This window comes from Poecile atricapillus, chromosome 2 (genome assembly GCF_030490865.1).
Source record: "Poecile atricapillus isolate bPoeAtr1 chromosome 2, bPoeAtr1.hap1, whole genome shotgun sequence".
Taxonomy (NCBI): domain Eukaryota; kingdom Metazoa; phylum Chordata; class Aves; order Passeriformes; family Paridae; genus Poecile; species Poecile atricapillus.
This window is the reverse complement of record NC_081250.1, coordinates 154,107,861-154,134,745: the sequence shown is the minus strand read 5'-3', so window position 1 is coordinate 154,134,745 and position 26,885 is coordinate 154,107,861. Positions and strand designations below refer to the sequence as shown.

The window sequence follows — 26,885 nt, the reverse complement described above, 5'->3', positions numbered from 1 at the left end:
GTGCTCCCAGTACACCCAGTATGGAGAGGGTTAACTGTCACCAGTGCTCCCAGTACACCCAGTATGGAGAGGGTTCACTGTCACCAGTGCTCCCAGTACACCCAGTATGGAGAGGGTTAACCCTGACCAGTGCTCCCAGTACACCCAGGATGGAGAGGGTTAACCCTGACCAGTGCTCCCAGTACACCCAGTATGGAGAGGGTTAACCCTGACCAGTGCTCCCAGTACACCCAGTATGGAGAGGGTTAACCCTGACCAGTGCTCCCAGTACACCCAGGATGGAGAGGGTTAACCCTGACCAGTGCTCCCAGTACACCCAGTATGGAGAGGGTTAACTGTCACCAGTGCTCCCAGTACACCCAGTATGGAGAGGGTTCACTGTCACCAGTGCTCCCAGTACACCCAGGATGGAGAGGGTTAACCCCGACCAGTGCTCCCAGTACACCCAGTATGGAAAGGGTTAACCCTGACCAGTGCTCCCAGTACACCCAGGATGGAGAGGGTTAACCCTGACCAGTGCTCCCAGTACACCCAGTATGGAGAGGGTTAACCCTGACCAGTGCTCCCAGTACACCCAGTATGGAGAGGGTTAACCCTGACCAGTGCTCCCAGTACACCCAGTATGGAGAGGGTTAACCCTGACCAGTGCTCCCAGTACACCCAGTATGGAGAGGGTTCACTCTCACCAGTGCTCCCAGTACACCCAGTATGGAGAGGGTTAACCCCGACCAGTGCTCCCAGTACACCCAGTATGGAGAGGGTTAACCCTGACCAGTGCTCCCAGTACACCCAGTATGGAGAGGGTTCACTGTCACCAGTGCTCCCAGTACACCCAGTATGGAGAGGGTTAACCCTGACCAGTGCTCCCAGTACACCCAGTATGGAGAGGGTTAACTGTCACCAGTGCTCCCAGTACACCCAGGATGGAGAGGGTTAACCCTGACCAGTGCTCCCAGTACACCCAGTATGGAGAGGGTTAACCCTGACCAGTGCTCCCAGTACACCCAGTATGGAGAGGGTTAACCCCGACCAGTGCTCCCAGTACACCCAGTATGGAGAGGGTTAACCCTGACCAGTGCTCCCAGTACACCCAGGATGGACAGGGTTAACTGTCACCAGTGCTCCCAGTACACCCAGTATGGAGAGGGTTCACTGTCACCAGTGCTCCCAGTACACCCAGTATGGAGAGGGTTAACCCTGACCAGTGCTCCCAGTACACCCAGTATGAAGAGGGTTAACCCTGACCAGTGCTCCCAGTACACCCAGTATGGAGAGGGTTAACCCTGACCAGTGCTCCCAGTACACCCAGGAAGAAGAGGGTTAACCCTGACCAGTGCACCCAGTACACCCAGTATGGAGAGGGTTAACTGTCACCAGTGCTCCCAGTACACCCAGTATGGAGAGGGTTAACTGTCACCAGTGCTCCCAGTACACCCAGTATGGAGAGGGTTAACTGTCACCAGTGCTCCCAGTACACCCAGTATGGAGAGGGTTAACTGTCACCAGTGCTCCCAGTACACCCAGTATGGAGAGGGTTAACTGTCACCAGTGCTCCCAGTACACCCAGTATGGAGAGGGTTAACCCTGACCAGTGCTCCCAGTACACCCAGTATGGAGAGGGTTAACCCTGACCAGTGCTCCCAGTACACCCAGTATGGAGAGGGTTAACTGTCACCAGTGCTCCCAGTACACCCAGTATGGAGAGGGTTAACCCTGACCAGTGCTCCCAGTACACCCAGTATGGAGAGGGTTAACCCTGACCAGTGCTCCCAGTACACCCAGTATGGAGAGGGTTAACCCTGACCAGTGCTCCCAGTACACCCAGTATGGAGAGGGTTCACTGTCACCAGTGCTCCCAGTACACCCAGTATGAAGAGGGTTAACCCTGACCAGTGCTCCCAGTACACCCAGTATGGAGAGGGTTAACCCTGACCAGTGCTCCCAGTACACCCAGTATGGACAGGGTTAACCCTGACCAGTGCTCCCAGTACACCCAGGATGGAGAGGGTTAACCCTGACCAGTGCTCCCAGTACACCCAGTATGGAGAGGGTTAACCCTGACCAGTGCTCCCAGTACACCCAGTATGGACAGGGTTAACCCTGACCAGTGCTCCCAGTACACCCAGGATGGAGAGGGTTAACCCCGACCGGTGCTCCGGAACAGAACCGGCACAGAACCGGCTCAAAACCGGGACAGAACCGGAACAGAACCGGCACAGAACCGGCACAGAACCGAAACGGAACCGGGACAGAGCGGGAACAGAACCGGGACAGAACCGGGAACAGAACCGGGAACAGAACCGGGACAGAACCGGAACAGAACCGGGACAGAACCGGCACAGAACCGGAACAGAACCGGGACAGAGCCGGGAACAGAACCGGAACCGGCACCGGAACAGAACCGGCAGAGTTCCTGGCACAGATCCTGGCACAGATCCTGGGAGTGAGGGATCGATCCCCTGGACACCTGGAGAGATCTGGGATGCCGGGATCCCCTGGGCGGGTGGGGAGATCTGGAGTGAGGGATCCCCCGGGCGGGTGGGGAGATCTGGGATCCGGGATCCCCTGGGCGGGTGGGGAGATCTGGGAACCCCTGGGTGGGTGGGGAGATCTGGGGATCCCCTGGGTGGGTGGGGAGATCTGGGATCCCGGGATCCCCCGGGCGGGTGGGGAGATGTGGGATCCGGGGATCCCCCGGGCGGGTGGGGAGATCTGGGATCCGGGGATCCCCCGGGCCGGTGGGGAGATCTGGGATCCGGGGATCCCCCGAGCGGGCGGGGAGATCTGGGATCCGGGGATCCCCCGGGCGGGTGGGGAGATCTGGGGATCCCCTGGGCGGGTGGGGAGATCTGGGATCCCCTGGGAGGGTGGGGAGATCTGGGGATCCCCTGGGAGGGTGGGGAGATCTGGGGATCCCCCGGGCGGGTGGGGAGATCTGGGATCCCGGGATCCCCCGGGCGGGTGGGGAGATCTGGGAACCGGGAACTGCGGCTGGTGCTGGGAACCGGAACCGGTGCCTTGATCCAGAGCTGGCGCTGCCACCCTGAGCTGCTGCCAGGTCCCACAGCTGGTGCCGAGAGCAGCTCCAGGAACCGGAACCGGTACCAGGAACAGGAACCGGTGCCAGGAATAGGAACCGGTACCAGGAACAGGAACCGGTGCCAGGAACAGGAACCGGTAGCAGAAACAGGAACCGGTACCAGGAACAGGAACCAGTAACAGAAACAGGAACCGGTGCCAGGAACGGGAACCAGGAACAGGAACAGGAACCGGTACCAGGAACGGGAACCGGTACCAGGAACGGGAACCGGTAGCAGAAACAGGAACCAGTAACAGAAACAGGAACCGGTGCCAGGAACAGGAACCGGTAACAGAAACAGGAACCGGTACCAGGAACAGGAACCGGTACCAGGAACAGGAACCGGTACCAGGAATGGAACCGGTAACAGAAACAGGAACCGGTACCAGGAACAGGAACCGGTACCAGGAACGGGAACCGGTACCAGGAACGGGAACCGGTACCAGGAATGGAACCGGTAACAGAAACAGGAACCGGTACCAGGAACAGGAACCGGTACCAGGAATGGAACCGGTAACAGAAACAGGAACCGGTACCAGGAACAGGAACCGGTGCCAGGAACAGGAACCGGTACCAGGAACGGGAACCGGTACCAGGAACAGGAACTGGTGCCAGGAACGGGAACTGGTGCCAGGAACAGGAACCGGTACCAGGAACGGGAACCGGTACCAGGAACGGGAACCGGTGCCAGGAACGGGAACCGGTACCAGGAACAGGAACCGGTACCAGGAACAGGAACCGGTGCCAGGAACAGGAACCGGTACCAGGAACAGGAGCCGGTACCAGGAACAGGAACCGGTGCCAGGAACAGGAACAGGAACCGGTGCCAGGAACGGGAACCGGTGCCAGGAACGGGAACCGGTACCAGGAATGGGAACCGGTACCAGGAACGGGAACCGGCGCCAGGAACAGGAACTGGTACCAGGAACCGGAACCGGTGCCAGGAACCGGAACCGGTGCCAGGAACAGGAACCGGTGCCAGGAACAGGAACCGGTACCAGGAACAAGAACCGGTACCAGAAACAGGAACCGGTACCAGGAATGGGAACCGGTAACAGAAACAGGAACCGGTGCCAGGAACAGGAACCGGTGCCAGGAACGGAAACCGGTACCAGGAACAGGAACCGGTGCCAGGAACAGGAACCGGTACCAGGAACAGGAACCGGTACCAGGAACGGGAACCGGTGCCAGGAACAGGAACCGGTGCCAGGAACAGGAACCGGTACCAGGAACAGGAGACGGTACCAGGAACAGGAACCGGTACCAGGAACAGGAACCAGGAACAGGAACAGGAACCGGTAACAGAAACAGGAACCGGTACCAGGAACGGGAACCGGTACCAGCAACAGGAACCGGTACCAGGAACGGGAACCGGTACCAGGAACGGAAACCGGTGCCAGGAACAGGAACCGGTACCAGGAACAGGAACCAGGAACAGAAACAGGAACCGGTAACAGAAACAGGAACCGGTACCAGGAACGGGAACCGGTACCAGGAACGGGAACCGGTACCAGGAACAGGAACCGGTACCAGGAACGGGAACCGGTGCCAGGAACGGGAACCGGTACCAGGAACGGGAACCGGTACCAGGAATGGGAACCGGTACCAGGAACGGGAACTGGCGCCAGGAACAGGAACTGGTACCAGGAACGGGAACCGGTGCCAGGAACCGGAACCGGTAACAGGAACAGGAGCCGGTGCCAGGAACGGGAACTGGTACCAGGAACAGGAACCGGTACCAGGAACAGGAACCGGTACCAGGAACAGGAACCGGTACCAGGAACGGAAACCGGTACCAGGAACAGGAACCGGTACCAGGAACAGGAACCGGTACCAGGAACAGGAACCGGTGCCAGGAACGGGAACCGGTAACAGAAACAGGAACCGGTACCAGGAACAGGAACCGGTACCAGGAACAGGAACCGGTACCAGGAACAGGAACCGGTACCAGGAACAGGAACCGGTACCAGGAACGGGAACCGGTAACAGAAACAGGAACCGGTACCAGAAACAGGAACTGGTAACAGGAACTGGAGCCAGGGGGACCCAGAGCTGGTGCCAGGAAGCGGAGCCGGTACCAGGAACAGGAACTGGAGGGAGAACAGGCGTGTGTGCAGCCGCAGTTCGTGTGTGCACACCTGGGAGCGGGCACAGGTGGACACCGGCTGGCTGCAGGCCCGGCCCGGAGCATTACCGGTGCGCACGGCACCGGAACGCACAACCGGGGGCGTCTCGGGGGCTTCAGAGACCCCCGGTGCCCCCCGCCACATCCACTCGCTGGCACTGCCCCCCGACCCCCGGCCCCACCGGTGGCCTCATCGGGGCCACCGAGTGCCAAAGTGACCGCGCCAAGCCCAGCACAGCCGCAGCCTCCCCGCGGGGCGCGGAGAGCAGCGAGGACCCCCGGGACCCGACACCGGGGCGGTTCCATGTGCTCGGGGGTCCCTCCCGGCTCCACAGGACACCCTGTCCCCACCGTGTCACCCGCTCAGATCCCCCCCCATTCTGTCCCCACCGTGTCACCCGCTCAGACCCCCTCACTCTGTCCCCACCGTGTCACCCGCTCAGACCCCCCCACCCTGTCCCCACCGTGTCACCCGCTCAGACCCCCCCCATTCTGTCCCCACCGTGTCACCCGCTCAGACCCCCCCCATTCTGTCCCCACCGTGTCACCCGCTCAGACCCCCCCCATTCTGTCCCCACCGTGTCACCCGCTCAGACCCCCCGCCCTGTCCCCACCGTGTCACCCGCTCAGACCCCCCATTCTGTCCCCACCGTGTCACCCGCTCAGATCCCCCCCCATTCTGTCCCCACCGTGTCACCCGCTCAGACCCCCCCCCATTCTGTCCCCACCGTGTCACCCTCCCAGACCCCCATTCTGTCCCCACCGTGTCACCCGCTCAGACCCCCACCCGGTCCCCACCGTGTCACCCTCCCAGACCCCCCATTCTGTCCCCACTGTGTCACCCTCCCAGACCCCCACCCGGTCCCCACCGTGTCACCCTCCCAGACCCCCGCCCGTTCTGGCTCCGGCCCTACCGGGGCTGCCGCTCGCTCCGTCCGTGCGGCTCCGGTGCTGGCGCAGCCGCTGTGGCCGCGGTCATGTGCCGGTGCCGGCACGGGCGCAGGGAGCGAATCCCCCGGGCAGAGCCGGACAAAGAGCCCTTTTCAGCGGCGCTGGGCCCCGCGGGCCCCTCGGCGTCAGGGGACAAAGGTCCGGCACGCTTGGCACCGCCAGCGCCGGGCACTCCCTGCCCGGGGCACCCGCGGGGCAGCGGCCTCTGCACGGGGTGGGCGTGAGGCCAGGACCCCCCCGCCGCACCCCGCTCCCTCGGGGCTCCCACCGGCGATCCGGGGAGCGGGGCTGGGGCGGCTGCCACGGGGCTGGGAGGGATCCCGGGGCTGGGAGGGATCCCGGGACCGGGCGAGATCCCGGGGCTGGAACACGGTGGCGGGGCCGGGCGGGATCCCGGGACCGGGCGGGATCCCGGGACTGGGAGGGTTCCCGGGACTGGGAGGGTTCCCGGGGCCGGGCGGGATCCCGGGACCGGGCGGGTTCCCGGGGCTGGGCGGGATCCCGGGACCGGGAGGGTTCCCGGGGCTGGGCGGGTTCCCGGGACTGGGAGGGATCCCGGGACTGGGAGGGTTCCCGGGGCTGGGAGGGATCCCGGGGCTGGGAGGCTTCCCGGGGCTGGGAGGGTTCCCGGGGCCGGGCGGGATCCCGGGGCCGGGCGGGATCCCGGGGCTGGGCGGGTTCCCGGGGCTGGGCGGGTTCCCGGGGCTGGCACACGGCAGCGGGACTGGCACACGCCAGGCCGGTGCCACCGCACCCTGCCCCGCCACCGCCCGTGCCCGCGGGTCGGTCCCGCTGGTGTCACACCCCTGCCCGCTCCATGGGGCTCCCCAAGGGGGTCCCCGAGATCCCCGGTCCCACTCGTGTCACACCCCTGCCCGCTCCATGGGGCTCCCCAAGGGGGTCCCCAAGACCCCCGGCCCCACGCTCGCCCACCCGTGACCTGGGGCAGCTCAGTGGGCAGCACGGGCACGGAGGGGACCTCCTGCACCCCTCCCTGCCCCCCCTGCACCCCCGCTGGGGGGTCCCACCCGATGGCAGCGGTGCCGCCAGCACTGCCCATGGAGGGGGCTCTGCCCCCACCCACGGGGCACCCGGGTACCCCCCAGAACAGCTCGGGGAGCGGGTGGGGAGCAGGTGGGGAACAGGTGAAGAGCAGGATGCAGGTGAGGAGCAGGTGAGGAGCAGGACACAGGTGAGAAGCAGGGAACAGGCAGAGGTGCAGGAGTGGCCAGGTCCAGCCCTGGGGTGGCCCAGAGCCACCACCCAGCACAGCCACCTGTCAGGGGGACACAGCACCCACACACAGGTGCGCAGCTCCCAGTGCTCCCAGCTGAGCCTGGGACCCCACCCACACCAATCCCAGTCATCCCATTTGGGACTGGAACATCTTCTCCCACCCCCAATCCCAGCCATGCAAAAGGTTCCAATTTATTCCCAATTTTATTTCCACTTTCATTTAAAATTCCACTGATGTCACACAGGTGACCCCAAGTCCTCCTGTCCCCCTCCCGCCCTGGCACGGGGGTGCCCAGGAGCGTCCCCAGGTGAGGATCCCCCCGCCCTGAGCTCCTGGGCAGGGCAGGAACCTCCCTGCACCCCGAGTCCCGACGGCAGAGCCCCCCAGACACCGAAACCCCCGCACCGGCACCGGGACACGCCAGGGGGATAAAGGGGGGTCCTCAAAGCCGGGGGGGCTCAGAGGGGACCCCCGTGGCGGCTGCGGCAGGTGATGAGGTACTGGGGGTAGGCCTGGGTGTCGTTGAAGATGACGAAGATGTCGGGCTGCCGGGGGTCATCCACCACGCTGTGGTAGCGCCGGGGGACCCCGCAGCCCTCCCGCAGCGGCGGCGCCCGCAGCCCCGCTCGCCCGGCCGCGAACTCCCCGGTCAGCACCTTGGCCATGAAGATGAACTTGGCGCCGCTGGCGCTGGGCGGCGAGTAACGGTCCCGCGCCGAGACGGCCGCGCGCGCCGCGAAGTACACGCCGAGACCGTAGAGCGTGGCTGTGGGGGTGGGCGTCAGACGGGGCACGGGGGGTGCCAGGGGCATCGGGCCCACACTGGCACCCCCTTCCCGTGCACCCATGGTCACCCCATTCCCGCACCGAGGGCATTGTGCCCACCTCAGAACCCCCTTCCTGTGCACCCATGGTCACCCCATTCCTGTGCAGATGGCACCGTGCCCTCCTTGGCACCCCGTTCCCACCCCGAGGGCACTGTGCCCACCTCGGCACCCCATTCCCAAACCGAGGGCACCATGCCCACCTCAGAACCCCCTTCCCGTGCACCCATGGTCACCCCGTTCCACACCGAGGGCACTGTGCCCACCTTGGAACCCCATTCCCGTGCACCCATGGTCACCCCGTTCCCACACCGAGGGCACTGTGCCCATCTCACAACCCCATTAAACACCGAGGGCACCGTGCCCACCTCAGAACCCCCTTCCCGTGCACCCATGGTCACCCCAGTCCTGTGCAGATGGCACTGTGCCCATCTCAGCACCCCCTTCCCGTGCACCCATGGTCACCCCGTTCCCACACCGAGGGCACTGTGCCCACCTCGGCACCCCGTTCCCAAACCGAGGGCACCGTGCCCACCTCAGAACCCTTTCCCGTGCACCCATGGTCACCCCATTCCTGTGCAGATGGCACCGTGCCCTCCTTGGCACCCCGTTCCCACCCCGAGGGCACCGTGCCCATCTCACAACCCCATTAAACACCGAGGGCACCATGCCCACCTCAGAACCCCTTCCCATGCACCCATGGTCACCCCGTTCCCACACCGAGGGCACCGTGCCCTCCTTGGAACCCCTTCCTGTGCACCCATGGTCACCCCAGTCCCACACCGAGGGCACCGTGCCCTCCTTGGAACCCTTTCCCGTGCACCCATGGTCACCCCGTTCACACCCCGAGGGCACCGTGCCCACCTCAGAACCCCATTAAACACCGAGGGCACCGTGCCCACCTCAGAACCCCCTTCCCGTGCACCCATGGTCACCCCATTCCTGTGCAGATGGCACTGTGCCCATCTCAGCACCCCCTTCCCGTGCACCCATGGTCACCCCATTCCCGCACCAAGGGCATCGTGCCCACCTCGGCACCCCCTTCCCATGCACCCATGGTCACGCCGTTCACACCCCGAGGGCACCGTGCCCATCTCACAACCCCATTAAACACCGAGGGCACCAGGCCCACACTGGCACCCCCTTCCTGTGCACCCATGGTCACCCCGTTCCCACACCGAGGGCACCGTGCCCACCTCAGAACCCGTTCCCATGCACCCATGGTCACCCCATTCCCGCACCGAGGGCACCATGCCCACCTCAGAACCCCATTAAACACCGAGGGCACCGTGCCCACCTCAGAACCCCCTTCCTGTGCACCCATGGTCACCCCATTCCTGTGCAGATGGCACCGTGCCCACCTCAGCACCCCCTTCCCATGCACCCATGGTCACCCCATTCCCACACCGAGGGCACCGTGCCCACCTCAGAACCCCCGTCCTGTGCACCCATGGTCACCCCATTCCTGTGCAGATGGCACCGTGCCCACCTCGGAACCCTTTCCCGTGCACCCATGGTCACCCCATTCCCACACCGAGGGCACCGTGCCCACCTTGGAACCCCCTTCCTGTGCACCCATGGTCACCCCATTCCCACCCCGAGGGCACTGTGCCCACCTCAGCACCCCGTTCCCAAACTGAGGGCACCGTGCCCATCTCAGAACCCCCTTCCTGTGCACCCATGGTCACCCCATTCCCACCCCGAGGGCACTGTGCCCACCTTGGCACCCCATTCCCACACCGAGAGCACCGTGCCCACCTCAGAACCCCATTAAACACCGAGGGCACCGGGCCCACACTGGCACCCCCTTCCCGTGCACCCATGGTCACCCCGTTCACACACCGAGGGCATCGTGCCCACCTCAGAACCCCTTCCCATGCACCCATGGTCACCCCATTCCTGTGTTGATGGCACCGTGCCCACCTCAGAACCCCCTTCCCGTGCACCCATGGTCACCCCGTTCCCACCCCGAGGGCACCGTGCCCATCTCACAACCCCATTAAACACCGAGGGCACCGGGCCCACACTGGCACCCCCTTCCCATGCACCCATGGTCACCCCATTCCCACCCCGAGGGCACCGTGCCCACCTCAGAACCCCCTTCCCGTGCACCCATGGTCACCCCATTCCTGTGCAGATGGCACCGTGCCCTCCTTGGCACCCTGTTCCCACCCCGAGGGCACTGTGCCCACCTCGGCACCCCGTTCCCAAACCGAGGGCACCGTGCCCACCTCAGAACCCCTTTCCCATGCACCCATGATCACCCCATTCCCACACCAAGGGCACTGTGGCCACCTCGGAACCCCTTTCCCGTGCACCCATGGTCACCCCATTCCTGTGCAGATGGCACCGTGCCCACCTCAGCACCCCCTTCCCGTGCACCCATGGTCACCCCATTCCCACACTGAGGGCACCGTGCCCTCCTTGGCACCCTGTTCCCACCCCGAGGGCACTGTGCCCACCTCGGCACCCCGTTCCCAAACCGAGGGCACCGTGCCCACCTCAGCACCCCCTGCCCATGCCAATGGCACAATACACCCATGGTCACCCCATTCCTGTGTTGATGGCACCATGCCCACCTCGGCACCCCGCTCCCACACCGAGAGCACCGTGCCCACCTCGGAACCCCCTCCCCATGCACTCATGGCCACCCCATTCCTGTGTTGATGGCACTGTGCCCACCTCACCACCCCATTCCACACCAAGGGCACCGTGCCCTCCTTGGAACCCCCTTCCCATGCACCCATGGTCATCCCATTCCTGTGCAGATGGCACCATGCCCACCTCACCACCCCATTCCCACACCGAGGGCTCCATGCCCACCTCACCACCCTGTTCCCACCCCGTTCCCACCCCGAGGGCTCCATGCCCACCTCACCACCCCATTCCCACCACGAGGGCTCCATGCCCACCTCACCACCCCATTCCACACCGAGGGCACCGTGCCCTCCTTGGAACCCCCTTCCCATGCACCCATGGTCACCCCATTCCTGTGCAGATGGCACCGTGCCCACCTCACCACCCCATTCCCACACCGAGGGCTCCATGCCCACCTCAGCACTCTGTTCCCACCCCGAGGGCACCGTGCCCACCTCACCACCCCATTCCCACACCAAGGGCACCGTGCCCACCTCACCACCCCGTTCCCACCCCGAGGGCTCCATGCCCACCTCACCACCCCATTCCCACACCGAGGGCACCGTGCCCATCTCAGCACCCCCTTCCTGTGCACGCATGGTCACCCCATTCCTGAGTTGATGGCACTATGCCCACCTCGGAACCCCATTCCACACCGAGAGCACTGTGCCCATCTCAGCACCCCGTTCCCACCCCGAGGGCACCGTGCCCATCTCACAACCCCATTAAACACCGAGGGCACCGTGCCCTCCTTGGCACCCTGTTCCCACACCGAGGGCACCGTGCCCACCTCAGCACCCTGTTACACACTGAGAGCACCGTGCCCATCTCACAACCCCGTTAAACACCGAGGGCACCGTGCCCACCTCGGAACCCCCTTCCCGTGCACCCATGGTCACCCCATTCCTGTGCAGATGGCACCGTGCCCACCTCACCACCCCGTTCCCACACCGAGGGCTCCATGCCCACCTCACCACCCCATTCCCACACTGATGGCACCGTGCCCATCTCAGCACCCCCTTCCCGTGCACGCATGGTCACCCCATTCCTGAGTTGATGGCATTATGCCCACCTCGGCACTCCATTCACACCCCGAGGGCTCCATGCCCACCTCGGAACCCCATTCCACACCGAGGGCACTGTGCCCATCTCAGCACCCCGTTCCCACCCCGTTCCACCCCGTTCCCACCCCAGAGCTGCCCGGCGCTCACCGTTCTTGCCGCAGAAGCTGCGGTTGAAGCCGTGCAGGCAGATCTCGCGGCTGGAGGCCTTGGTGGTGCCGTGGAACAGGACGCGCTCCACGGCGGTGCCGGCGGCGCAGCCCCGCTCGACGCTGCCCTTCTTCAGCTGGTACTGCTTGTACAGCACCGGGTGGATCAGCTTCTGCACCTGCCGGGCACCGCCGCGTCACCGCCGAGCCCCGGGGACTCACCGGGGGGGGGACAGGCACCCACACCCACCTGCACGATGCTGATCTGACCCTGCAGCTCCTCCAGCGTCCCGCAGAAATGCTGCGCCGCCTCGGCGAACTCCTCCGAGTCCTCGGCCAGCGGCATCAGCCGCACCTCCTCCTCCAGCCCGGCCAGCTCCGGCCCTGCCGGACACCGGTCCCGGTGAGCGCGGGCGCGGCGAGGGGCAGGGCCGGTCCCACGGTGCCCGGGCTCACCGAGCAGGCAGCAGGTGCTGTCCAGCGGGGGCTGGCTGCGGCACACGGGCACGGCGCGGGCGCTGCCGATGTCGAACTCCTCCATGCGCTCCAAATCCACGGTGAAGGGCCTCCCGTCCAGCACCAGATCCAGCCGGCGCTCCTGGCGCAGCCAGGCCCGCTCCAGCTGCGCCGCGGCCTCGGGGCCGTAGGGGACAGCGGTGCCGGACGTGTCCCAGCGCACCCAGTGCGCGGTGGTGGCGGTGGCGGTGGCACCGTGCCGCGGCGGTGGCATCTGCCGGAGCAGCCACGCCAGCTCCCGTGCGGCAGGCTCCACGAAGTCGGCGAAGCCTCGCAGCGTGGCGGTGCCACCGTGCAGGGCGAGCTGCACGGCGTGGCGGCGGCGCAGCAGGGCCAGCGCGCAGCGGCCGGTGGCTGGCAACGCCCGCAGCCGCTCGCTCGCCACCTCCCGCGCCCGCAGCCGCGCCGCCAGCGCCCGCTCCAGCTCCCGCGGCACCGCCGACGCGTCCCGCTCCGAGGAGCAGAACACCGACACCCGCACCTCGTCTGCCGCCAGCAGCGCCTCCTCCAGCGAGGCTTCCAGCGCGGCCAGCAGCCCGGCATCCTCCTCCGCCCGCTGCTGCTCCCGCTCCCGGCTGTAGGAGCGCAGGGACAGGGCGGTGGCGCGGGCCAGCTCCTGCTCCTCGCACCACGTGCGGTCCATGGAGTACTGGATGGCCAGAGCCATCTGCACCTCCTCCTCCACGCCCGTGCCCGACAGCAGCTCCCGGGCACCGTCCCCGCCGGCCGCGCAGGGGAACTCGGCCTCCAGGTCCCACTCGCCGCTGGCGACGGGCTCGGGCCACGGGCCGGGGCTCCCACGCCCGGCGGGGCCGTGCAGGTGCAGCGCTGCCAGCACCTCCTTGATCTCCTCTGCGGGAGCAGCGCGGTGTCAGCCCCGGGGGAGCACCGGCACCACGGCCCCCTCACCCCACTGCGGCACCCGGGCACCGTCACCCCTCACCTGCCCCTCACCTGCCCCTCACCCCACTGCGGCACCTGGGCACCATCACCCCTCACCTGCCCCTCACCCGCCCCTCACCCGCCCCTCACCTGCCCCTCACCCGCCCCTCACCTGCCCCTCACCCGCCCCTCACCCGCCCCTCACCTGCCCCTCACCCGCCCCTCACCTGCCCCTCACCCCACTGCGGCACCCGGGCACCGTCACCCCTCACCTGCCCCTCACCTGCCCCTCACCTGCCCCTCACCCGCCCCTCACCCGCCCCTCACCTGCCCCTCACCTGCCCCTCACCTGCGCTGGAGCGAAAGCCGCTGTCGCCGCCGTCCCCGGTGTCCTCATAAGCGGCGTGGCTGTCCTCGGGCAGGTCCCGGTGCCAGGAGGGCGAGCAGAGCTCCCGGTGGCTGCCCGGGGGCAGCAGCTCCTCCAGCTCCAGCTGCGGGCACGGACGGGCGGCGTCAGGAGCGCTGCTGCGGCACAGCGGGCACCGGCAGGGTGGTACCCGGGTGCCGGAGCGCTGGCGGTGAGGCTCACCTGCGGATCCGGAGGGCTCCAGGGCTCGCCGTGCAGCTGGATGATGCAGCCGAAGCGGCTCTCCAGCTGCCGCAGCAGGCTCTGCCCGGCCGGCTCCCGCAGGAAGCGGGCGATGCCCGGGAAGCGCAGCGTTGTGGGGTGCGAGGCCACCGAGTCCAGCAGGCTCTGCAGGAATTCCGCCACCGCCCGGCACCGGGCCGGCTCCCCGCTCACCTGGCAGCGCACGGGAAAAGAGCTCAGCACCCATGCACAGCACCTGCCCGCTCACCTGGCAGCGCACGGGAAAAGAGCTCAGCACCGGGGCACAGCACCTGCCCGCTCACCTGGCAGCGCACGGGAAAAGAGCTCAGCACCCGTGCACAGCACCTGCCCGCTCACCTGGCAGTGCACGGGAAAAGAGCTCAGCACCCGTGCACAGCACCTGCCCGCTCACCTGGCAGTGCACGGGAAAAGAGCTCAGCACCGGGGCACCAGCACCTGCCCGCTCACGGGAAAAGAGCTCAGGACCTGTGCACAGCACCTGCCCGCTCACCTGGCACCGCATGGGAAAAGGGCTCAGCACCCGTGCACAGCACCTGCCCGCTCACCTGGCACCGCATGGGAAAAGGGCTCAGCACCCGTGCACAGCACCTGCCCGCTCACCTGGCAGCGCACGGGAAAAGGGCTCAGCACCTGTGCACAGCACCTGCCCGCTCACCTGGCAGCGCACAGGAAAAGGGCTCAGCACTGGGGCACCAGCACCTGCCCGCTCACCTGGCAGCACGGGAAAAGGGCTCAGCACCTGTGCACAGCACCTGCCCGCTCACCTGGCACCGCACGGGAAAAGAGCTCAGCACCCGTGCACAGCACCTGCCCGCTCACCTGGCAGCGCACGGGAAAAGGGCTCAGCACCGGGGCACAGCACCTGCCCGCTCACCTGGCAGCACACGGGAAAAGAGCTCAGCACCCGTGCACAGCACCTGTGCACAGCACCTGCCCGCTCACCTGGCAGCGCACGGGAAAAGAGCTCAGCACCCGTGCACAGCACCTGCCCGCTCACCTGGCAGCGCACGGGAAAAGGGCTCAGCACCCGTGCACAGCACCTGCCCGCTCACCTGGCAGCGCACGGGAAAAGGGCTCAGCACCTGTGCACAGCACCTGCCCGCTCACCTGGCAGCGCACGGGAAAAGGGCTCAGCACCTGTGCACAGCACCTGCCCGCTCACCTGGCAGCGCACGGGAAAAGGGCTCAGCACCCGTGCACAGCACCTGCCCGCTCACCTGGCAGCGCACGGGAAAAGGGCTCAGGACCGGGGCACAGCACCTGCCCGCTCACCTGGCAGCGCATGGGAAAAGGGCTCAGCACCGGGGCACAGCACCTGCCCGCTCACCTGGCAGCGCACGGGAAAAGGGCTCAGCACCCGTGCACAGCACCTGCCCGCTCACCTGGCACCGCATGGGAAAAGGGCTCAGCACCGGGGCACCAGCACCTGCCCGCTCACCTGGCAGCGCACAGGAAAAGGGCTCATCACCTGTGCACAGCACCTGCCCGCTCACCTGGCAGCGCACAGGAAAAGAGCTCAGCACCTGTGCACAGCACCTGCCCGCTCACCTGGCAGCGCACGGGAAAAGAGCTCAGCACCCGTGCACAGCACCTGCCCGCTCACCTGGCAGTGCACGGGAAAAGAGCTCAGCACCCGTGCACAGCACCTGCCCGCTCACCTGGCAGTGCACGGGAAAAGGGCTCAGCACTGGGGCACAGCACCTGCCCGCTCACCTGGCAGCGCACGGGAAAAGGGCTCAGCACTGGGGCACAGCACCTGCCCGCTCACCTGGCAGCGCACGGGAAAAGGGCTCAGCACCCGTGCACAGCACCTGCCCGCTCACCTGGCAGCGCACGGGAAAAGGGCTCAGCACCGGGGCACAGCACCTGCCCGCTCACCTGGCAGCGCACAGGAAAAGAGCTCAGCACTGGGGCACCAGCACCTGCCCGCTCACCTGGCAGCGCATGGGAAAAGAGCTCAGCACCTGTGCACAGCACCTGCCCGCTCACCTGGCAGCGCACGGGAAAAGGGCTCAGCACCTGTGCACAGCACCTGCCCGCTCACCTGGCACCGCACGGGAAAAGAGCTCAGCACCCGTGCACAGCACCTGCCCGCTCACCTGGCAGCGCACGGGAAAAGGGCTCAGCACCGGGGCACCAGCACCTGCCCGCTCACCTGGCAGCGCACGGGAAAAGGGCTCAGCACTGGGGCACAGCACCTGCCCGCTCACCTGGCAGCGCACGGGAAAAGGGCTCAGCACCCGTGCACAGCACCTGCCCGCTCACCTGGCAGCGCACGGGAAAAGAGCTCAGCACCGGGGCACAGCACCTGCCCGCTCACCTGGCAGCGCACGGGAAAAGAGCTGAGCACCGGGGCACCAGCACCTGCCCGCTCACCTGGCAGCGCATGGGAAAAGGGCTCAGCACCTGTGCACAGCACCTGCCCGCTCACCTGGCAGCGCACAGGAAAAGAGCTCAGCACCCGTGCACAGCACCTGCCCGCTCACCTGGCAGCGCACAGGAAAAGAGCTCAGCACCGGGGCACCAGCACCTGCCCACTCACCTGGCAGCGCACGGGAAAAGAGCTCAGCACCTGTGCACAGCACCTGCCCGCTCACCTGGGCGGGTGTGGGCGGCCTCTGGCACCGGGATGTGCCGTGAGCATGGGAAGGTGGGAGCTCGGCAGAGCTCTGCCCGCACCCCTGCCTGTACCTGTCGGTACCTGTGCTCAGCTGTCTGTACCTGCCTGTACCTGTTGGTACCTGTCCTCACCTGCCTGTACCTGTTCTCACCTGTCCTCACCTGCCTGTACCCGCCTGTACCTGTCCTCACGTGTCTGTACCTGTCCTCACCTGCCTGTACCTGCCTGTACCCATCTGTACCAGCCTATACCTGTCCTCATCTGTCCTCCCCTGTTTGTACCTGTCTGTACCTGTGTGTACCTGTCCTCACCTGCCTGTACCTGTCCTCCCCTGTCCTCACCTGTACCTGTCCTCACCTGCCTGTACCTGTCTTCACCTGTACCTGTCCTCAATTGTCTGTACCAGTCCTCCCCTGTCCTCACCTTCCTCACCTGTCTGTACCTGTCCTCCCGTCCTTCCCTGTCCTCACCTTCCTCACCTGTCTGTACCTGTCCCCCCCTGTCCTCACCTTCCTCACCTGTCTGTACCTGTCCTCCCCTGTCCTCACCTTCCTCACCTGTCCTCCCCTGTCCTCCCCTGTCCTCACCTTCCTCACCTGTCTGTACCTGTCCTCCCCTGTCCTCCACTTCCTCACCTGTCTGTACCTGTCTGTACCCGCCTGTACCTGTCCTCCCCTGTCCTCACCTGTACGTGTCCTCAATTGTCTGTACCAGTCTGTACCCGCCTGTACCTGTCCTCACCTGTCTGTACCTGTCCTCCCCTGTCCTCCCCTGTACCTGTCCTCAATTGTCTGTACCTGTCCTTCCCTGTCCTCACCTTCCTCACCTGTCTGTACCTGTCCCCCCCTGTCCTCCCCCTGTCCCAGCCCTGCCCGGTGCTCACCCGGAGCCCGGAGATGTCCCCCCCGTCCAGCGGCAGCAGGGTCACTCCGGGGACGCTGCCGAGCACGTCCCGGTACTGCTGCTGCAGGAACCGCAGCGCTCCCGGTTCCGCCGGCACCAGCGCCTCGTCCTGCTGCAGCCCCGCCGGTACCGGTTCTGGTTCTGGGAACAGCCCCGGGCGCTGGGCCTGGCCCGGCACGGCCCTGAACCCCTCCGTGTCCCGGTCCCGGCCGGGGCAGGCGGCTGGCGGCCGTCCTGGTGCCGGGTGCGATGTCGGTGCTGCCGGCAGTGCCGGGACTGCGGCGGCCGTGTCCGGTGAGGGGCTCAGGTGTGTCACCGTGGGGTCTCTGATGGAGGACACGGCTGTGTCCGGTGAGGGGCTCAGGTGTGTCACCGTGGGGTCTCTGATGGAGGACACGGCTGTGTCCGGTGAGGGGCTCACGTGTGACACCGTGGGGTCTCTGTCCGACACCGTGGGGTCTCTGACCGAGGACGGGGCCGTGTCCGGTGAGGGGCTCAGGTGTGACACCGTGGGGTCTCTGACCGAGGACACAGCCGTGTCCGGCGGGGGGCTCACGTGTGACACCGTGGGGTCTCTGTCCGACACCGTGGGGTCTCTGTTCAAGGACACAGCCGTGTCCAGCGGGGGGTTCACATGTGCCACCACGGGGTCTCTGTCCGAGGACACGGCTGTGTCCGGTGAGGGGTTCACGTGTGCCACCATGGGGTCTCTGACCAAGGACGGGGCCATGTCCGGCGGCCGATCTCTGTCCGGCAAGGGGTCTGTGACCAGCTCTGAGTCCGGAGCAAGGGCCCTGTCCAGAGCAGTGTCCAGGGTCGGGTCCGTGCTCCCCTCCAGCAGCTCCATGAAGCGGTAGTGAGGGGTGAGCTCCAGCACCGTGTCCTGCAGCCGGTGTTGCCTCCGCAGCACCCGCTCGGCGGCTGGGGAAGGACAAACGGACGGGCAGCCGGCGGCCCAGAGCGGCTCCCGGCGGTCCCCGGGGCACCGGCGGGGGTTCCCTGCTCACCTGCCGGCTCCTGGAAGGTGACGATGGCCCCGTGGCCGCCCGGCAGCAGCCGCACGTGCCTCACGCGGCCGCCGCCGCTGCGCCGGTTCTCGAAGTAGAGCTCCAGCAGGTCCCGGCCGAGCGCCGGCCCCGCCGCCCGCACCAGCACCGAGGGGCTCCGCGGCGCCCGCAGCAGCGCCAGCCCCCGCTGCCGTGCCCGCTGCTCCGCCGAGGCCAGCTCTGCGGCACAACCGGCGCTGGCACAACCGGCGCTGGCACAACCTGCGCTGGCACCGCGCTCCGGCCGCCCCATCCAAGTGCCCTCAGTGGGACTGAGACCCCCAAACCCCACCCCAGTGATCCCAGTGGGACTCAGACCCCCAAACCCCACCCCAGTGATCCCAGTGGGACTCAGACCCCCAAATCCCATCCCAATGGGACTGAGACCCCCAAACCCCACCCCAGTGGGACTGAGACCCCCAAATCCTTCCCAGTGGGACTGAGACCCCCAAACCCCACCCCAGTGGGACTGAGACTCCCAAACCCCACCCCAGTGATCCCAGTGGGACTCAGACCCCCAAATCCCATCCCAGTGGGACTGAGACCCCCAAACCCCACCCCAGTGATCCCAGTGGGACTCAGACCCCCAAACCCCACCCCAGTGATCCCAGTGGGACTCAGACCCCCAAACCCCACCCCAGTGGGACTGAGACCCCCCAAATCCTTCCCAGTGGGACTGAGACCCCCAAACCCCACCCCAGTGGGACTGAGACCCCCAAACCCCACCCCAGTGATCCCAGTGGGACTCAGACCCCCAAACCCCACCCCAGTGATCCCAGTGGGACTGAGACCCCCAAACCCCACCCCAGTGATCCCAGTGGGACTCAGACCCCCAAATCCCATCCCAGTGGGACTGAGACCCCCAAACCCCACCCCAGTGATCCCAGTGGGACTCAGACCCCCAAACCCCACCCCAGTGGGACTGAGACCCCCAAACCCCACCCCAGTGATCCCAGTGGGACTGAGACCCCCAAACCCCACCCCAGTGGGACTGAGACCCCCAAACCCCACCCCAGTGATCCCAGTGGGACTGAGACCCCCAAACCCCACCCCAGTGGGACTGAGACCCCCAAACCTCACCCCAGTGATCCCAGTGGGACTCAGACCCCCAAACCCCACCCCAGTGGGACTGAGACCCCCAAACCCCACCCCAATGGGACTGAGACCCCCAAATCCCATCCAGTGATCCCAGTGGGACTCAGACCCCCAAACCCCACCCCAGTGATCCCAGTGGGACTCAGACCCCCAAACCCCATCCCAGTGATCCCAGTGGGACTCAGACCCCCAAATCCCATCCCAGTGGGACTGAGACCCCCAAACCCCACCCCAGTGATCCCAGTGGGACTGAGACCCCCAAATCCCATCCCAGTGGGACTGAGACCCCCAAACCCCACCCCAGTGATCCCAGTGGGACTCAGACCCCCAAATCCCATCCCAGTGGGACTGAGACCCCCAAACCCCACCCCAGTGGGACTGAGACCCCCAAACCCCACCCCCAGTGATCCCAGTGGGACTGAGACCCCCAAATCCCATCCCAGTGGGACTCAGACCCCCAAACCCCACCCCAACGGGACTCAGACCCCCAAACCCCGTCCCCGCGGCACTGTCCCCAAAATGCCACCCCGGTGCTCCCTCCAGGTGTCCCCTGCCCCTCGCTGCCCCAGCCCCATTGTCCCCCCACCCTCAGCAGGCTGCCCCTGTCACCCCTGTACCCCCACCCCACTGCCCCCCAACCCCCTGGCGGCTCCATCCCACCCACCCTGGGGTGCCCCCCTCCTCACCTGGGGGGGTGAGGGGGTCCCGCAGGCGCAGCGGGTGCCAGCCGGGCACGGAGCCCTGGCACAGGGTGACAGTGCCGGGGGGGACCCCCAGGAGGGTCCCCAGGTGCTGGGGGGGCGTCCTGGGGTCCGGGCAGTGCAGCAGAAGGTGGTGGGGGTCCCAGGGGGGGGCTGCACGCACCCCCAGCTCGGCCCCCCCCAGCCTGTGGCTGCCGTGGGCCAACACGTTCTGAGCATCTGAGGAGGGAAATGGGGGGTCACCGGGGACCCCCCCAGCGACCCCCGGGGGTACAGCACTGCTCACCAGTGCTCCCAGTGGGACTGGGAACCCTCCCAGCCCACCTCAGTGCCCCCACTGGGGCCAGGACACCCCAAATCCCATCCCAGTGGGACTGAGACCCCCAAACCCCACCCCAGTGATCACAGTGGGACTGAGACCCCCAAATCCCATCCCAGTGAGAATGAGACCTCCAAACCCCACCCCAGTGATTCCAGTTGGGACTGAGACCCCCAAACCCCATCCCAGTGATCCCAGTTGGGACTGGGAACCCCCCACACCCCATCCCAGTGAGAATGAGACCCCCAAATCCCATCCCAGTGGGACTGAGACCCCCAAACCCCATCCCAGTGATCCCAGTTGGGACTGGGAACCCCCCACACCCCATCCCAGTGAGAATAAGACCCCCAAATCCCATCCCCGTGTCCCCAGTTGGGACTGAGACCCCCAAATCCCATCCCAGTGATCCCAGTGGGACTGAGACCCCCAAACCCCACCCCAGTGATCCCAGTGGGACTGAGACCCCCAAATCCCATCCCAGTGCCCCCAGTTGGGACTGAGACCCCCAAATCCCATCCCAGTGCCCCCAGTGAGACTGGGACGGTCACACACCCAACCCCAGTGCTCCCAGTGACACTGAGACCCCCCCCCCAACTCTATCCCAGTGCTCCCAGTTGGAACTGGGACTCCACCCCCTTCCCTTCACGCTTACCCTGGGGGTCCTCGAAGGTGAGGAAGAGGAGGGGCCCAAGGCGCTGGCAGCTCTGCACGGGCCCCCCGCCCGAGCGCCGCCGGCTCTCGAAGTACAGCACCAGCAGCTCCTCGGGGGCGTCGGGGGGGACCCCCTGCACCTCCAGCACCCCCCCCGCCATCCTGGGGCACACATTTGGGAGTGGAACCCCAATTTACCGCCCCCTCCCGGGCCAGGGACCCCCCCCCGTGCCCTCCCCGCGACCCCAACTCCCCTCCCCAAACCCCCGGCAGGGACCCCCCCCCCCCAATTCCCGTACCAAGGGGCAGGACCCCCCGATCGCTCCGGGGCAGGACCCCCCCACGCCCCGGACCTTTCCCCCCTGTGAGAGCCCCGAATCCCACGGGAGGGACCCCCCCCCACGCTCCGGGGCCGGACCCCCCGATCGCTCCGGACCTTCGCCCCCCGTGGGAGCCCCGAATCCCCCGGGAGGGACCCCCCCACACCCCACGCCCCGGGGTGGGACCCCCCCGATCGCCCCGGGACAGGACCCCCCCCCACGTCCCGGACATTTCCACCCCCCGTGGGAGCCCCGCACCCCCGTGGGACCCCCGAATCCCCCGGCCGGGCTCCCCCACGCCCCGGGACCGGACCCCCCCACCCCACGCACCGGACACGGCTCCGCCCCGGCCGGGAAACGAAACCGAAATGGGACGAAAACGGGAAGGGGAAGGGCGGGGGGCGGGACCGGGGTGGGGACACAGCACGGGCCCCACGCGGGACACGGGGACGCGGGACCGGCCCCAGGGGTGACAGCGGGACAAGTGACCGTCCCTCCTGCGTGAGCGGCCCCACGAGTGACCAGGGGACACAAAACTGACCCCAGGTGTGACGAGGGGCAGGGAAAAAGCGCCGCGGGTGACAGGGGTACACGGGATCGTCCCCCAGAATGGCACGGGGACACGGGGCCAGCCCCACGGGTGACGGGGGGGGACAAGTGACTGTCCCTCGTGGGTGACCGGGGGATCCGCGACCACCCCCGCGTGGGTGACCAGGAGACGCGGAACTGACCCCAGACGTGGCGAGGGGACACGGGAAAGGCGCGGTGGGTACACGAGAATGGAACGGGCACACGGAGCAGCCCCGGGGGGGGGACAGGGGACACCGGGGGGGGGGACAGGGGACACCGGGGGGGGGACAAGGGACACCGGGGGGGGGGGGGGGGGACAGGGGACACTGGGTGGGGGAGACAGGGGACACGGGGTGGGGGGGACAGGGGACACCGGGGGGGGGACAGGGGACACCGGGGGGGGACAGGGGACACTGGGGGGGGGACAGGGGACACTGGGTGGGGGAGACAGGGGACACCGGGGGGGGACAGGGGACACCGGGGGGGGGACAGGGGACACCGGGCTGTCCCCACGCGTGACACGGCGGGGCCACCGCGGCGAGTGCGCGCTGCCGCCACCAGGGGGCGCTGTGCTGCGAGACACAGGCCACGCCCCCTCCCTAAGCCACGCCCCCTCCATAAGCCACGCCCTCTTCCTAAGCCACGCCCCCTCCCTAAGCCACGTCCCTGCGGCCTACGCAGCGCTAATCGGGATGGCCACGCCCCCTCTCTAAGCCCCGCCCCCTTTCTAAGCCCGCCCCCTGCAGCCTACGCAGCGCTCACTGGTTGACCCCGCCCCCTCCCTTAGCCCCGCCCCCTGCAGGCCCCGCCCACCGGCGCGCAGCGAGCGGACCCGCGCAGCTCGGCCCGGCCGGTGAGCGGGGGCAGGGGGGTCCCGGGGGGTCCCGGGGGGTCTCGGGGGGTTCCGGGGCTCTTACGGGGGGTGCGGGAGGAGAGCGGTGGGTGCGGGAACTCCGGAGCCGCCGCCGAGCGCGGTTCCCTCCGCCGCTTCCCGGTGCCGCATTCCGCAGCGCGCGGGGCTCGGTGCGAACGAGGGGGGGGGCGGCGGGGCCGAGCGGGACCCCCGCAACCCCCCCGGGCACGGTGGGGGTCTCCCGGCCGCTCCCCCCCTCCCCAAACGAGGCAGCGCTCGGGGATTAGGCTCGCTGGTGCCGTAAATAGGCCGCGGCGGGGCTTTACCGAGCAAAGCGGCTTACGGGGCTCGGAGAGAACCGCCGGGGGGGGGAAGAGCGGGCGGCGGCACCCCCGCAAACCCCGTGATGCGGGAACACCGGCACCCCCGCAACGCCGCCCGCCGCGCCGTGGGCATCCCTGCGCCCCCCGCACGCCGGGCTGCCGGTTCCCCTGCACCCCGAACCCCCCCAAACCCCGCACACCGAGACCCCCGCACACCGAGACCCCCGCACGCCGAGACACCCGCACACCGAGACCCCCGCACCCCGAGCTCCCCCGCACACCGAGACCCCCGCACCCCGAGCTCCCCCGCACACCGAGACCCCCGCACGCCGGGCTGCCGGCTCCCCTGCACCCCGAACCCCCCCAAACCCCGCACCCCGAGCTCCCCCGCACGCCGGGCTGCCGGCTCCCCTGCGCCCCCCGAACCGCCCGCACACCGGGGACCCCGCACACCGAGACCCCCGCACACCGAGTCCCCCGCACACCGAGCCCCCGAACCCCCCCAAACCCCGCACACCGAGACCCCCGCACACCGAGCCCCCCCCGCACACCGAGCCCCCTCCGCACACCGAGCACCCCGAACCCCCCCAAATTCCGCACACCGAGCACCCCCTGCGCCCCCAGAACCCGCCCGCACACCGAGACCCCGCACACCAAACCCCCCCGAACCCCCCCAAACCCCGTACACCGAGCCCCCCGAACCCCCCCAAACCCCGTACACCGAGCCCCCCGGACCCCCCCAAACCCGCACCCCCGGGCCCCCCGCACACCGAGCCCCCTGCACCCCGTGATGCAGACACCCTGCACCCCTCCGCACCCCGTGCTGCGGGGTGCCCCCCGTACCCCCGACCCCGTGCGGGGTGTCTCCGGTACCCCCCGACCCCATTCGGGGTGTCTCCGGTACCCCCGACCCCCGTGCTGTGGGGTGTCCCCGGTACCCCCGACCCCGTGCTGCGGGGTGTCCCCGGTACCCCCGACCCCGTGCTGTGGGGTGTCCCCGGTATCCCCGACCCCGTGCGGGGTGTCCCGGTACCCCCGACCCCGTGCGGGGTGTCTCCGGTGCCGCACGCACCCGGTGCCCCCGGGAAAGCCTCCCCGCCCTCCGTGCCCGCTCCGTGCGCCCCCCGCCCGGTGTCGGTGCCGCCCCCGCGGCGCCGCAGGGCCGAGCCCCCCCCGGTTCCGCCGCCCGCCCGGGGCGCGGGGCCGTCACGCGGCCGCGGTGCCTGCGCCACCGGCCGGAGCTGCCCGTTGGCCGGGCCGGGGCCGCTGCGGCACCGGAACAGCGGCGGTACCGGAACAGCGGCGGTACCGGTACCGCACCGGTAACCCACCGGTACCGGAACAGCGGCGGTACCGGTACCGGAACAGCGGCGGTACCGTCACCACAGCGGTACCGCACCGGTACCGGAACAGCGGCGGTAACGGTACCACAGTGGTACCACACCGGCACCGCACCACTGCCGGTACCGCACCGGTACCCGCGCCGCTGCCGGTACCGCACCGGTACCGCACCGGTTCCGCCGCCAGACCGGTACCGCACCGGTACCGCTGTTCCGCTACCGGTACCGCAACCGGTTCTGCCGCCACACCGGTGCCGCTGCCGGTACCGCACCGGTTCTGTACCGGTTCCGCTGCCGGTACCGCACCGGTACCACACCGGTACCTCACCGGTACCGCTGTTCCGCTGCCGGTACCGCACCGGTACCACACCGGTACCGCACCGGTACCGCTGTTCCGCTGCCGGTACCGCAGCGGTATCACACCGGTACCTCACCGGTACCGCTGTTCCGCTGCCGGTACCGCACCGGTACCACACCGGTACCGCACCGGTACCGCTGTTCCGCTGCCGGTACCGCACCGGTATCACACCGGTACCTCACCGGTACCGCTGTTCCGCTGCCGGTACCGCAGCGGTACCACACCGGTACCCTCACCGGTACCGCTGTTCCGCTGCCGGTACCGCAGCGCCGGGTGCGCGGTCCCCGCTTAGGGCGCAGCCGCCGCTCCCGCAGCGCTCGGTTTTGTAACCGGGCTCCGGCAGCGGGGGCGGCCCCGGGGCTGCGGTGGAGCCGGCCCGGTTCCGTGAGGCGGCACCGGGACCGGGCCTGGCGGGACCGGGCCTGGCGGGACCCCGCTGCTCCCGGTGACGGCCCGAGGGGGCGGTGAAGCAGCGCCGGAGCTTCCCCCGCAGCGCTGCCGGTAATCGCGGCAGGGAGCGGGCCCGCACAGCGACCCCCGGTCCCTTACAGCGACCCCCGGCTCAAACAGCGACCCCCGGTCCCGTACAGCGACCCCCGGTCCCTCACAGCGACCCCCGGTCCAAACAGCGACCCCCGGCCCAAACAGCGACCCCCGGTCCCGTACAGCGACCCCCGGTCCCTCACAGCGACCCCCGGTCCAAACAGCGACCCCCGGTCCAAACAGCGACCCCCGGTCCCGTACAGCGACCCTGGCCCCGCACAGCGACCCCCGGTCCCGGCCGAGCCCCCCCGGTCCCTCACACCGACCCCCGGTCCAAACAGCGACCCCCGGCCGAGCCCCCCCGGTCCAAACAGCGACCCCCCGGTCCCGGCCGAGCCCCCCCGGTCCCGCACACCGCCCCCGGTCCCGGGGCTGCTGCCATGGCAACGGGCTGGGCGCCGCCATCTTGTGCGGCCGCGGGGCCGGGGGGAGCGGGACGGGACCCCCGATGGTGGGGACCCCAAACCGGGACTGGAATAACGGGAATGAAATACCGGGGACCCCAAACCGGGACTGAAATAACGGGAATGAAATACCGGGAGTGAAATACCGGGAATGAAATAACGGGGACCCCAAACCGGGACTGAAATACCGGGAATGAAATACCGGGAATGAAATACCGGGAATGAAATAACGGGGACCCCAAACCGGGACCCCAAACCGGGACTGAAATACCGGGGACCCCAAACCGGGAATGAAATACCGGGGACCCCAAACCGGGACCCCAAACCGGGACTGAAATACCGGGGACCCCAAACCGGGACCCCAAACCGGGAATGAAATAACGGGAATGAAATACCGGGAATGAAATACCGGGGACCCAAACCGGGACTGAAATACCGGGGAATGAAATAACGGGGACCCCAAACCGGGACTGAAATACGGGAATGAAATACCGGGGACCCCAAACCGGGACTGAAATACCGGGAATGAAATACCGGGAATGAAATACCGGGAATGAAATACCGGGGACCCCAAACCGGGAATGAAATACCGGGAATGAAATACCGGGAATGAAATAACGGGGACCCCAAACCGGGACTGGAATACCGGGAATGAAATACCGGGAATGAAATACCGGGGACCCCAAACCGGGACCCCAAACCGGGACTGAAATAACGGGAATGAAATAACGGGGACCCCAAACCGGA

The 26,885-nt window shown here is 67.6% G+C and overlaps 2 protein-coding genes and 1 long non-coding RNA gene across 6 annotated transcripts in view; all 3 read right to left on the bottom strand.

Annotated features, from left to right (window-relative positions):
• PLEC (plectin) overlaps nt 1-6,231 on the bottom strand; it is an 86,135-nt gene extending 79,904 nt beyond the window's left edge. The window contains 1 exon segment of the mRNA XM_058832298.1: nt 6,119-6,231. The gene's annotated coding sequence lies outside the window, so the exon portion shown is untranslated.
• A 1,160-nt stretch (nt 6,232-7,391) lies between these two features.
• PARP10 (poly(ADP-ribose) polymerase family member 10) lies at nt 7,392-22,125 on the bottom strand. The gene is made up of 11 exons (XM_058832358.1): nt 22,078-22,125; nt 21,429-21,589; nt 20,443-20,676; nt 18,623-18,841; nt 17,596-18,536; nt 14,051-14,263; nt 13,811-13,952; nt 12,520-13,431; nt 12,314-12,447; nt 12,065-12,242; nt 7,392-8,158 (listed from the first exon to the last, which is right to left on the bottom strand). Exons 2-11 carry the CDS (start codon nt 21,586-21,588, stop codon nt 7,851-7,853), a joined length of 3,441 nt encoding a protein of 1,146 aa, XP_058688341.1. The 5' UTR covers nt 21,589; nt 22,078-22,125; the 3' UTR covers nt 7,392-7,850.
• On the bottom strand, nt 15,339-17,289 carry LOC131576060 (uncharacterized). 4 transcript variants are annotated; one of them, XR_009276916.1, is made up of 3 exons: nt 16,834-17,289; nt 16,635-16,793; nt 15,339-15,364 (listed from the first exon to the last, which is right to left on the bottom strand). It is a non-coding gene; the product is annotated as an uncharacterized LOC131576060 (long non-coding RNA). The 4 variants fall into 4 exon arrangements; XR_009276914.1 differs by lacking the exon at nt 15,339-15,364 and adding an exon at nt 16,033-16,468 and having other exon boundaries at nt 16,690-16,793; XR_009276917.1 differs by lacking the exon at nt 15,339-15,364 and adding an exon at nt 16,033-16,247 and having other exon boundaries at nt 16,690-16,793.
• Nucleotides 22,126-26,885: the final 4,760 nt, after the last annotated feature.